The sequence below is a fragment of the Grus americana genome, chromosome 2 (genome assembly GCF_028858705.1).
Source record: "Grus americana isolate bGruAme1 chromosome 2, bGruAme1.mat, whole genome shotgun sequence".
NCBI classification, from domain to species: Eukaryota; Metazoa; Chordata; class Aves; order Gruiformes; family Gruidae; genus Grus; species Grus americana.
In genome coordinates this window covers 67,315,898-67,329,518 of record NC_072853.1, presented here as the reverse complement: position 1 = coordinate 67,329,518, position 13,621 = coordinate 67,315,898, and the positions used below count along the sequence as shown (strand labels likewise).

General features: G+C 41.8%; 1 protein-coding gene across 1 annotated transcript; it reads left to right on the top strand.

The window, feature by feature from the left end:
• Window positions 1-1,117: 1,117 nt before the first annotated feature.
• Window positions 1,118-11,950, top strand: PDCD6 (programmed cell death 6). The gene is made up of 6 exons (XM_054814353.1): window positions 1,118-1,469; window positions 4,249-4,310; window positions 7,558-7,602; window positions 8,728-8,886; window positions 9,533-9,642; window positions 11,130-11,950. The coding sequence occupies exons 1-6, from the start codon at window positions 1,384-1,386 to the stop codon at window positions 11,226-11,228; spliced, it is 561 nt and encodes a 186-aa protein (XP_054670328.1). The 5' UTR covers window positions 1,118-1,383; the 3' UTR covers window positions 11,229-11,950.
• Window positions 11,951-13,621: the final 1,671 nt, after the last annotated feature.

Below are 13,621 nucleotides of genomic sequence, written 5' to 3'. Positions count from 1 at the left end.
AGTGTGAATAAACTTTGGATTTAATAGTTTTCTGGAAATGCAAGATACTGGGGTTTTTTTATTTTCACAGTATTTTCAGATTAAAGCTAAAAGCTAATTATCAGTATCTGTTCTAATTATAAAATATTACTGGAAAAATGTGAATTTAAAATTATTTGATGGACACAATGAAGGTGTTATCTACTAGTACCTGAACAGAGTTGTCAGAGATAAGTAGAGACATGAGCCTACGTTGTTCTAATTAACGTTCTGGAGTCTGTATATGTAACTTATTTGGCCTGTGAACGCCCAGACCTTGTGCCATTCCTGACCTGGAAGAGATACAGGGAGGTCAGCAGTTTGGACAAAGGATAAAACAAAAATTGATTGTGGCTTTTTTCATTGACAGGAGCAGCATGTCCCAAAGGCTGAGGACTGTTCAGTAGAGCGTCAGCTCGATGTCTCTGTACCTGAGGAGTTTTAGCAAGGTCCTATGGGACCTTACACTCTTCCTAGAAATCGCAGCTAGGGGGAGGGGAATTAGGCTGATTTTTGGAGGGTTGTGTTCAGCCCTCGGTTAAGAATTATTGAGCTGTACTTCGATTTGAATCCTGTTTCTGAAATTCTTTTCCTGTGTGCTTTTGATCTTCGGTTTGCCTAAGGGAATCAGTTCATCGGGCTTTGTTTCTCCCTACGCCCCCTTCTTCCTCTGCAGTAGTAACCCTGTAGCTCTTGGATGTTAAACTTGGGCTGTTTCCCCTCCATGACAAAGCACCTCCCCAGAGTCTCTCCCTGCCTGCCAGGAAACGGTCCCAGGGACGGCTCCTGCCCTTGGAAAAACCCTCACGGTGGATGAGGGCTTGTGTGGAGGAGCGCCGTTAACCCGTGAGCGGGGCTCCCTACGCCCTGTCCCGCTGAAACCCAAGCCACAGCCGCCGGCCCCGGGCAGCGGCCGCGGTGCTCTCTGCGGCGGAGCGTTTCCTCGGGCTCTGCCCGTTGTCCCGGCAGCCGCTGCCCCGCCCTCCGTCCGGCGTCCAGAGGGGCTGCCGAGGCTGGGCAGCGCCGGAGCCGGCAGAAGCTCGGGAGCCCCTGAAGGATCGGTGCCAACGGGAAAAATAGGGATAACCGCCTACCGCGCCCGCTAACGCGGGGGGGGACGCCAAGCCTCGCCTCGCCCCCACCGGGCCCGGGGGGCCCAGCCCGACCCCGCGCCAGCCGACATCGCCCCGCAGCCGTCGCGGTGGCAACGGGTGGGCGGTGAAGCGGCTCCTCTCGGGATTCCCCGGGGCGGGGCCCGTGCGCCTGCCCGGTTCATCGACGTCACCGTTCACGCTGCGTCAGGTGGTCCGTGCCGGAAGCGCGGAGAGGAAGGCTCGAGCTGCCCGGTGGCTCCGCGGAGGGGCCATGGCGGCGGGGTATCAGTACAGGCCCAACGGCGGCGGCGGCGCCGCGCTGCCCGACCCCGCCTTCCTGTGGAACGTCTTCCAGAGGTGAGGCCGCTGCGCCCCCCGCCCCACCCCGGGGGTCCTCGCGGGGTGATTCGCGTCGCGCGCCGCCCTAACGGCTGCGGGGAGAGGGCTGTGAGCGGGAGTCCCGTCCCGTCCCCCCGCCCCCGCCAGGCCCTGCTGGGCCGAGGCACCCCTATCCCGCGGCGCCGGGCCTGGCCCGCTGCCTTGAGGTGGCCGCCGCGACCCTCGTTCGTTCCCGGGCCGCGCTGCCGAGTCCTGCTGGGCGGGCGGGCCGGCCCCTCCCGGGGCTGCCGCTGCCTGAGGGGGCACCGGGGGGGAGCGGGCCTTGGGAGGTGCCCGGAAACGGTCAGCCGCTCCGGTGAGTCTGTCACCGGCGCTGGGCATCCAACGCAGGATTTGGCTGCCTTAGAGTGTTGGAGGGCGGCTGAATATCGCGGTTATATCCCTGTAGGAGGAATCTGAAGGGGGAGCTTTAAGAAAGGCTTGAGAAGGAATAAGTATGGCTGTATTTTAGAGCAAGGGAAGGGGGATTAATGGAAGCAAGAAGGTAACCTTGAAAGGGCTGAAGTAATTTTTGACCTGAGAATCCAGAAAGGATTGTTAAGTCTGGAGGGTAAACGTTAGCAGTACAGGAAGGCATCTAAAAAGGAATCTGATAAAAGCTTAATGGAAAACTTAAAAACTTAACAATAAATAGTTTTGAATACATCTGGAGCTGAAACCTGCAAGAGAATTACCAGGCCTGCGTTAAAAAAAAAAAAAAAAAAACCAAAACAACAAAAAAACACGCTGTTGAGACTGTTGTAGCAATGGAGCTAAAGGAGTTCTTCACATTTGCGTAGTGTCAAGGAAACTGGGGGGATCCATTTTAATGGGAGATGTGTCATAGGATGTATCTTGACTCAGGCGAGCAAGAAGAGGTTCAGGAATAGGCAAACAGTAATAAGTTGCTAAAAATGGCTAGTATTTACTTAGTAACTCAGCAGTGACTCAGGAACGTGGCAGCTTACCTACCCAGCCTTCCGTCAAACCATTTCATCTGAGAACTTGGAGGAGACATGCATGATGCTGTTTCTGTTTTTTAAAGCGTCCAGAAAGAAATAGATCAACAGTCTGACTTCTGCACCAGGCAAACCAGTAGAAACCATTTTAAATAATTTAACTAGTCAGGAGAGTTGCATGGCTTTTGTTGAATGTATTCCTGTCTGGCAGACTGCTGTGTAAATCTTGGATTATGTTAGATAAGGGTTGGGTGTGGATATGATACTAGAACTGGTGCAATTAATTTCCAGAAAGATTCTCAACATACAGAAGTATCAAAGGCCTTTAAAGAAATCCAGGATACGCAGAATCAAAGGGAGAGGCCTTTGGTGGATAACTAACTGACTAAAAAAGAAGAGTGTGCGATCATCTGCCACACTGACAGATGGAGCTGTTCTGGGATCTTTATTCAGTATGTTCAGGAACAACTGGGGAAAAAGAAGGTGAATGGTCAGATGAAGTTTGTTGGTTACTTGCAGGAGCACCTTATGGTCCTGAATGACTAGGTCATATCACCCTGTCATGGCCAGATCACGATCACCAGATCATGGTCAGATGAAATCCAGAGTAGGTACTGATGTCCCTAAGGAAGACCCACTTTAACTCTGCATCATTTTGTATATAAAATGAGTGTGCTCTGAGCTGACTGATGGTGCTCAGGAGCAAGATAAGTAGGTCATAAGATGTTTCCATGAAAATATCAGCTTAGCAATTAGTAGCAGCTCATAAAAGACAAAAACCATTAGGAATACATAGAAAAGAAATACAGAATAAAAAAGGGGAATATCTTTTTGTTATTATAATATATACAACTTATACTTGCAATTTGAATATTGCATGCAGTTTATGTAATTTCTGAGATGGGGAGGGAATCTAGTAGAATAAACTGAAAATGTTTAGAAAAAGACAATAAGGACTAAAAGAAAAAAACAGCTTCTGCAGAGGGATCAACTGGGCGGGACTCTGCTTTGGAATAGTAGTAACTGAGGGGATATAAAAATTGTTGGTGTCAAAGGGAAGGTCCCTGTATAAAATGGAGGGAAGTCACCACCACTTTCAGATATCCTTCTAAAGAAGGCAGAATCCTGCTTTATTTGGGCAGAAACTATTTAGTTTATTAATTTTGGGGTAGAACTTCATTCTCTAAGACAATAGACTGAAGGCTCAATGAAAGCTGGCACCTGCCTGCACTTTTTCACTTTTTGAACCCCTTTGAAAGGGGTCAAGGCCCTGCAGTTGGATTCCTTGTAGATTCCTTCAGTACTGGGCACTGGTTACATGAGTGGCTTTCTCTATGTTGCCAACGTCTTGCTGAGGGGCACTGGGTGCCGAACAACTCCGTATTGTGACACTGGGCATTTTGTGGATTTAACCAGCATGGTGTGCTCTGCTCTTCTTTTAAAAATAAATATATACATAAAAATACTCCGTTGTGTGGATTATACCCAGACTGTTTTATTGCCAGTGTGTGTTTGTGTGTGTCTCTTCGCTCATAAGTAAGTCTTGCAGTTTTCTTTGTAGCTTTTATCATATTCCAGAATGTCTCATCAGTCTGAATGAAGCATTTAATTTGCAGTAATTGTGAATGGTTTACCAAGTAAAATACAATTAGTGACTTTTCAGGAAAATATTAATCTTACCTGGTGAGTAAGAACCAGAATGTTGAAGTCTTCTGTAAGTGGAACCTGTTAATTTCAGCCATTTAAAGCTTACCACTCTTTTTGGTTTTTTGTTTTTTTTTTTTTTTTTTTTTTTCCAGGGTTGATAAAGATAGGAGTGGAATAATATCTGATAATGAACTTCAGCAGGCATTATCCAATGGTAAGTCTGTAAATGAGTACTGAGGTGGTTCATTGTAAACCTAATGTTAAATTTCATGTGAGACTGGTTACTTGATGCCAAAATTTTTTGATTGGAGAAGGGGGTGGGGTGTGGAGTGTTCCTGCCACTGATTAATACTATTTCATCTACAGCAAAAGGCTGAAGAGGAGGAAAAAGTGGAAAATCCTCCTGATTTTTATTGATTTTTTTTTTTCTGAGCCCATTGTTCTTGGGTGTTTTTGATTTCAAGGGAACTTTTCTGGGTTTGGTACATATTAGTAATAATGCATTATAAACTGAGTACCTATTGTAAACATTACTGATTTGTATTCTGGGGAATGAAGGCATGCACATCCCTTTATTTTTTTCCAGCTCTGCTTCCTAGAAAGCATAAATAGTGATAGATATATTATTCCTCGCTCGTCACTACTCACACTACTTTGTTTTTTAACCAGGATCAGTGTATAACCTGGACAAAGATCAGATGTTTACAACCAGCCTTTTTACTGCACATAAAATCTTTTCATACAGTACGGTGCAGGAATTGAAGATGGTAATTTTTTTTTTTTTTTTTCAAATGAGGCATGTTTTGGGGTTTTTTTCCTAACAAAGCAGAAAGATGCACTCTAGATCTAGTATTAAAACTTTCTAGTAGTCTGTCAGTTCCCTGTCATAATGCTTAAAGACTAACTAGGGTATGGTCAAATAACTCATGCAAGCAAAATAAAAAATGAAACATTTTTCCAGTAGCCTATTTTTACTTTCCTCTGGTGACTTAGGGTGAGTAGGGTTGTACTTTGTGGTTTAGTTTTTTCCTCTCTTAGAAATCTGAAAAAGTGCATATTGAAGCTATTTGTGCACTTTTGAGTTCATACTAAGTTCCCCTTTTCCCAGGGTTTAATTCCTTCATCCTTCCTGTGCTTTGTGACCGAGAATGGCTTAAACTGGTGTTGTGAGCTGCAATGCACACAGACTGAAAGGCTCCTTTTTGTCAGTAATCACCTGATTTGAAACAAATTTGGATGGCTCTATTTAGTAAAATTGTGGTCTTGTAATTAAAATGGATTTACTAAAATATTTGTTTAATAATATATCTGATAAATTAAAAGCAATATATTGTAGCTGCTGCACCTGATCCACAACAAAAATACTATTTTCAATAACAGCTTCAGCAGAAGCGAAGTTAAATTGATCAAGTCACTGTTTTTATTTACGATTACTGTTTATAACAGTGTGGGAACCTGGCTTTAGCTGCCATTTACATTTCACATATTTTAAATATCTTCTCATATGATTGAATTTAAGGGTCATAGGCAGTGATGACTATCTGAACTCTTTTCTTTCCTTATTTACAGTGTAGATTAGCAGTTTCAGTGCTTTGCAGTTATGAAGAATCCCCACCAAGTGAATTCACTTCATTCCAAGAGATTCTAGATCTTGTACACCAAAGTTGCTAACAATTCACTATATTCTTTTCAAAATATATCCTCTAGTGGATGGTTGTGTGGAGCTGTCCTATAATCTAACATGGGCTAAAAGAATGTTATTTGTTTATTTCTAAAACATTAAAAAAGTCTGCATAATGCTCATTAAAATTTAAAGTTCAATGTGTTTTTGACATTCAGCTTTTCAAGTTTATGCAAGTAACAGTATACTTACCTGGGAAGGACTGATCATCACTTCATATATTTATTTGCACAATAAAATCCTATGCTTCCTTCTTTGTTGGTTTTTTGTTTGGTTTGGGTTTTTTTTTTCTTTTATTCTGTGCTGCCATGTAAAGTTAATAGTAAAGTTGGGAAGGGAACAGTCTTTTACTGTTTACTGGAATAAGCTGAATTGAGTACAGTCCTTCAGCACTGGAGTTGCTCTGGTTTCACCATAAAGTGTCTGTGTGAGACTCTTAAATTTCAACATGAAATAAGTTAAATTCCAAACTGTGCTTTCCCTTTTCCCTCTATTCTGTGCAGAGTTAAATGCTGGCACCCTATTAATAATGCCATCATTTTTTTATTTTTGTCAGGAGACATACATACAACTCTAAGGTACTGATGTTCTCTGTCTAAAATACTGCTTAAGCATTTTCAGAGCCATTTTTACTCTTTCTCTGCTTATGTTTCTCTTTATGTGCAAGTAGTCATACGGCCTGCCTACAGTATAGAGTTTTTCCCCGTGGCTGCGTCTGTAGGCTTGCACTGATACAGTTTCCCTTCTATGGGAGAAATTCAGCACTGGTATAAGCGCTACTTACACCACTTGCAGCTTGATCCAGCAAAGCAGCCATGCCTTCACAAAGCCTGCTTAATACCAACACAGCTTTTCTCTTAGGTATTTGTGGTCAGCTAACTGCATCTACAGCACCCCTGGTCTTACTGGTTCCTTTGTGGTCCCTGCAGTCATCCACGGTTAATTTAGTATGTGCTTCTTGGTCTTGCTGGTACCTTCACAGGCTCTAGAGAACTGATGGTGAAATTCTAGATGAGGCACAGTATTTCTTTTAATTTAAAGCTTAATGCTTCCTAGCACTCTGGAATGATTCCAAGAGAGTGCAAACCATTCCAAAGTGACTAGCATCTAAATATTCAGAGAAGTACAGAGCTCCTCTTCAGGTGATTACTGCTCAGGCCCTTTTAAGCAGCAACATTTCGTGGTCTGAAAATACTAATTTAAACTAACACTTCATTGATATGGCAGTGGAGGTGGGAACTATACTAAACTCAACTCTGAATTGCACTGCGTGGTTATGCCATGTTAGGAACCTTTTCTTTTCATGTGTCAGAAACTGAATGCCCTGGAGTAATCCACCTGTAAAACAGGAAATAAGCAGATGGGTTTTTACTGAGGAATAGATACGAGACCTTCTTTGAGTTATAACTTAAAACTTCTGCTCTCATCAGTAGAAAATGTGCGGCTTCAGTTTTGATGTTGCCTTTTATTCAATACCTCCTGACAACCCAGGATGAAAAAAATCCTTCTTAGTTCTTCCAAGGTTTTAGGTTTCTGGGTTTTTTGGTGCAGCCTGGAAAATGTTGGTTTCTGTGTAGTACCTGTAAAGCATTGGTCTGAAGTCATCTCTGAATGGTGAAGAACATAATTACTTCAAAGCAGCCTTATTTTATAATATGCTAGCTCCATGTCATTGAGCTCTGAATTCACTGTTTAACTGATTTTGTTGGTTGGTTGGTTGGTTGAATTCTTTTAAAATGTTACTTAGTATTGAGGAACTAAGTAATTCTTTCTGTTTCAGGCACATGGACTCCCTTCAATCCAGCAACAGTCAGGTCAATTCTTGGTGAGTGTAGTTGCGTGATGTGAAATAGTCAAGACACTGTTTTGTCATCTGTTCAGACGATTGAGAATGCTCTCATGCTGCACTGTTTTAGAGGAAATAAGTATGTACAAGTATTACAATCTGTATACAATATGTATTTCTACTGTAATAATGAATGCCTGTTTAAAGATCTTTTGAAGTAATTTGGGTCTTTCTTTCATTGTTAGGTGGTGTGTTTCAGTATGACTTTACTCTTTTTCTTTTTTTTTTTCCTCCCCCAGACAGCCCAGCAGTAGTAAGTTAAATATTTTACCTTTTGAATAATACAGGAATGCCCTTTGCATGCACACACATCTACTTGTCAAAGTAGCCTGAGCCTGAACAGATAGTAAATGTAATTTATGTGTGGGGAAATTGTCAGTTTAAATATTCTAAAAAGATATTGCATAGCTTGTATTCATAACTAGTTTTTTCCTGTCTTGCATTTTAATCCTATGTTCTGCTCCAAAAAGACCAAACAGCAGCTTTACAATGTTTGAATTCTTTAGTCCTAAAATAATTGCCAGTAATGTGGAAGATGATGGTGGTAGAACAGAAGGATAAAAATTCAAGCACAAAAAAATCTTTTCTATCACAGACTTCATAAATCCAAGGAGTAATTTTTTTGCTTTGTTTTTAATAAGTATTCAGCAGCAGTCGCTGTGTGAGATGCTGTTTGTATAAAGACAACAGTATCAGTTAGTCAAATGCAGATGAAGATCCCAGCACTTTTGGCAGTCAGTAGATGTTGTAGACTTTTCACGAGTCCTCAGAAAATAACAACCCCCCCTCTCTTTTTGTCACTGGATGATCAATCAGGCCCTAAACACTTTCAAACTGGAAATGAAAACCCAGGAAAAACAATCAATTTGTGATTCATTCTTGTCCTCTTTTATCCTGCTTTATCTTATCCTCCCTCAGTGGATGACTGCTTGCTCTTTTCTGGCAAAACTTTCCAAAATATCACTTGTAATTTTGCTATTTCTTTTCTGTCTCCAGTACCTTCCACAAAGTGCTCTCGCTTCCTTCTTAAAGTATTAGCAGATCTTACTGAAGAGTAGTGTGATTAATGTGTTATTCATATGTGTTTCTTATTTTTTATTTCAGGCATGTTTGATAGAGAAAACAAAGGTGGCGTGAACTTCAATGAATTCACAGGAGTCTGGAAGTATATCTCGGACTGGCAGAATGTCTTTCGAACATATGACAGAGACAATTCTGGAATGATTGACAAAAATGAACTAAAGCAAGCACTAACAGGTTTTGGTAATTCATTTGTAATTACAGTTTTTGTGATTGTGTTATGTCATCAGATGAAGCTTCTTATTGTTAGGGCTGCTCTGACAAATGTGAATGAAGCAGGTGAAAGGCAGTTATCCTTTTAGGTCTAAGGTACCTTTTAAAGATGTCCATGCCACAAGCACTTCTTTTTAAGCTGTTTCCTTTCATGGAAAAAACTGGGTGTGTCAAGTACATGCGCAGAATGATTTCTGTCTCCCCTGTTAGCTGCTCTGAGAGCGCTACCAAGACTTGAGGTAAATGTCTGAATTTACACAGGTACTTGATACAGCTTTCTGCTTTTTAAATCAGAGCCAGCTGTCTATGCTACAGTAGCATTCTGATGGCAAAAGAAACTTTCATTCAATTGACTTCACTTACAAAAACCTGAGCTGCAGCCCTACACCATCTCCTCAACCAACTAGTCACTTTAATCAGTAATTATGTTTACTGTGACTTTGTCTATAATTATTAAGCATGGGTTTTACTGCATGCATCTTAATGTAACACAGATAATTTGGCAAAAAAAATTGTCTCTTGTAACTGCTTACTGGTTTTGTTATAAAACAGCCTAGTTCTTTTTATAGAATGACTGCGGTAATTGAAACCTTTTAAAGCCTTTCTCTTTGCCAAGGTTACCGACTGTCTGATCAATTCTACGATATCCTTATTCGGAAATTTGACAGACAAGGAAGAGGACAGGTTGCTTTTGATGACTTTATTCAGTGCTGTGTTGTTTTACAGGTAAGAAAGGAGATGAGCTTTAACGTCAATTGAAAAAAAAAAATCGCCTTAAACTTTTATGGTTCTCAATTTAACTATGATATTGGTTCTAGAACTTGGTTATAAACCAACCATTTGAACAAAGTATACGAGAGGTGCTCAAAACATTTTCATTTATTGGTCTTCACTTGTTAACCATTTGCATCACATGTAAATTTGATAAATTTTTTTGACCTGTTAAATACTTTTATGGTGTAAAAAATGTAAAATAGTCTCAGTGCTTTAAAAGGAAAACACTTAACACTATTTCCATTAGTTTAACACACGCGCTTCCTCTGAGTCTTGGGTGCGTTAAAACTGGAGTGTGTCGTGTCCCATGGTGCCCATAATTCTCGTATTGGAATTGTGAGTTTTCTGTTTATCTCTCTGTTTAAGGCTCTAACTAAAAGGAATTTGACCTAGCAGCTGAATTATTCAGTCTTTCGTCACTGCTGTTCCTCTAGGGCAATGATAGTAAAAGACATTTAAACTAACAAAAACCCTTTCAGTAACAGAAATGCATGTGCGTGTATATATGAGAGAGAAAACTCTAGTTTATAGGTGTATTATTTTGTTTAGAAATCAATCATTGGGTAATTTCTCACCTCGGTGCTTAAGGTTTCTCTAGGTGTCTCTGGCTCTTCTGAAATGGATATAAGAGTTTGGGGAAAAGTTGGGAAACTAGCAGTGGACAAGCTGAGTTTTAGTAGGACAGGGAAAAAGGTTGCTGCTCTTACACTGGCCAGCATTGCAACAGTATCCTAAGATACCTTCTGATATGCAACACGAAGAGAAAGGAGTGCCCTGTAAAAGTATTATCGCTGTTACCTGCATACAGGCGTTTTGTTCTTCTCCTTCATGTCTATAGCCATAAGGCTGCTGAAACATCAGTTGCCTTTATATTCATTTGTAAGAGAAGCCGATTATACTGTGTTATAAACTTGAACTCTGGTAAAGAGAGTTTTGAAATGGAGTCTCATTCAGCTGGTGTTAGTGAAACCATGCTGGTAGTTAGGTTGGTCCACTGTCTGTCCATACTGCCCGGCACCTCAGGTTTTACAGAGACAACTCAGATACTGCTGACACCCAAACGTGTTTGGCGAGAAGGTGAGAAACAGACACAGTACTTGCTGGATTCTGTCTCCAGATGACTCTCAAATGTCTCACGAGAATTGTGTGTAGTTTTCCTCCCCTTCGAAGCCAGCTATAAAAAGCTGTCTGGTCTATAAAGAAGTGCCTCAAGAGCCTTAGGTATTCTATCATGAGCCGGTTTTAAAATCAGATCTGCTACACATCTCAAGCACAAGACATGGCAAAGGGCCACCTCGATATGCGTGAGATTGTAAAGTGCCTACAGAGGGGATGAACGAAGTGTTCCTAAAGCTATAGAAACCAAAGTGGCCGGGGGAATACACGGCAGTCTGAACTTTCCCAATGTACAACAACGTATGTGTTCTCCCCTGTTTCAGAGGCTGACTGATGTGTTCCGCCGTTACGATACTGATCAAGATGGCTGGATTCAGGTGTCCTATGAGCAATATCTTTCCATGGTCTTCAGCATCGTATGACACTGTTAACTAGGAGCTGCACATTGGCATTACACAGACTGGAGTTGCCAAATCATCCTGTACTGAATAAGATTATTGATGTATTATAATGGATGTAACTTCACATTCTTAAATTTTGTATGTTGGTCATCACCTTCAGAATCAAGTACTTGAGTTGGTTTTTATTTTGTATGACTGTACGATATGGCCATCTCTGCTTACTGTAGTACAGAAAGCACAGAATCTAGATTTAACTGGTGCAATGTCAAACTTAACCTTCTTCCACATATCCTGCATGGGGAAAAATGACTCTTTAGAAATGCCAAATTAAAATAATGCTTGTTAGTTTATAAGGGAGTTGAAAGTCAGAAGTTGCACAACATGTTTTGCATGTGCCTTACTTTTATAAGAGTTTAATGTATTAATTTTTAATACAGAATTTAAAATTAAGTAAAATTAAGTAAAAATACTAGATCGACTGTTACAGTCTACTTTACTTTTGTACAGCTTATTTTAAAGGAGTGGTGGTTTTATTTCTGTAGTCTAATTTTCTATGGTTTGGGGGTCCCTCTCACTGAACAGCGATGGCCTTTTTTCCTTGCCTTATCTTTTGATTTTCTACCTGCCTCCTTTCAGGGTATCCTTGGGACATCTTCAACTAGAACTTCTTCACACCTGTGTCCAATACCACATCTTGCTCAGCAAGGTCCCTACAAAAATAAACTTTATCTAACTACTCTGGATATGTAGTTCCTTCTGCTCAGTGGGCTCATTTAACACTAATAGTCTTCCTTTTTGTGCCGAAGCACTTACTTGAAGCGGCCTTGAACTGACAGTCAAACATCTCAAAACCTTACCCTCCATCTCGCTATTTACAGAGGGAGAGGGACTCGGTGGAAAAACTGCGTAACCAAAACCAGTAATGACTGACTCCTGTCGCACATGCTCTCCTGCAGTAACTTTGAAGAAGCAACCCGTTAACTTCTCTTTGCTTCTTCCAAGTTACCTTAGTGCTGGTGCAAGATTTTCTTAAAGCAATCTAAAAATACTCCAGCGGCGCTATTACTTACCTGTAACTCCTATTCTTGTGGATATCTTTACAAGCAAGAGCTTTTAGCTTTTATCCAAAGACTTTTTCTCAAACTGTAGCAATACTGACTTATTCCAAAGTCCTCTTCCTGCCCCAGCTCATGGTATGCAGGTGGCCCACAGCCCCCGTTTTGTTTCAAATTTCCTAATGGGTTAGCTGTGGTTGATGGGTGTGCCTAGACATCAGCTGCTGCTGTCAGTGACAGCAACCAGTGTTCCAAGAGGTTTTGCAGAAGGGGTTTGGGGCTATAGACAGAAAGACACCCTGCCTAAAAAATATCAGTGTTATAATGTGATTTCCCAAGTGCCTCGGCCAGAGTACAGTATCTGGTGTCAGGGTAAAGATGGCCAAGTGGCAACTAAACATCAGTCATGCAGAGAAGCTGCTGCCAGCTGTCAAGGAACAATCAAGCAGACCCTTACTGATAGCTCAGCCATGTTTTCTGAACACACTTCTGGAGTGAACTATCTGGGGAAAGACCAACGGTCGCCATAGCATAAGCACACAGAAACAAGGAGCTCTTCCCAAAGGCACTGGATTGTTTCTGGGTGAGGTGGGAGAGCAGGAGTAATGACCAATGTCCTGAGACCACCTCACCCAACAGCTGTGGATTAAGCATAAAAATTAAGTTCTCTTTAAGGAGGTAAGGGAGAAAGACTCCCAACAGCTACTGCTTGACCCTCACCTCCCCAGAAAGCTGAGGTGATCACTGTATATGTTCTCTCTGGAAACAAAAGAAGAGCCCTGACGTTTTGGGCTCGAAAGAGCTTCCCCATGCATCCACCCAAAGGAAATGCAGTCATTCCGGGAAGCATTTGGAGGATCATTAATAGGTCCAAGGTACCAAACTAAAAAAGCTGGAGCCTGACAAATTTCCCAGGTTGTCTCCTGTGAAGGATGTCTCCTTTTCCAGCCAACCTTGTTACACTTCCCTGTCTTTGGTGTAAACCAGCTGGCTCTAGCACTTTCTAAAGGAGCCTTATTGCTGCAGAAGATCCCCAAAGTGGCTCTGGACCCGAATGATTCCTGTCTCAGTGGGAAACAGGTGCTGCTGAAGGTGTGAAAGTAGGTACTGCACTGACCAAAAAATTGGCTGGAAAGTAGGGTGTTTATCCACCAAAGCACAGTCTAGTCTGGGTTTTTATCAATGGCTTTTTAAGGAAATGTGGAATTGGTTCAAAGGGCTCTGGTGCAGCCTCAAAACTCCTCTTGCCTCAGTGCCGAAGCATGTGGTGTAGCTGTTAGTGCTGATGGATGGCAAGCATTTGAGGTGATGCTGCTCTAATGCCTACCTTGTAAAGGTTGTTTCTTGAAGAAGGACCAG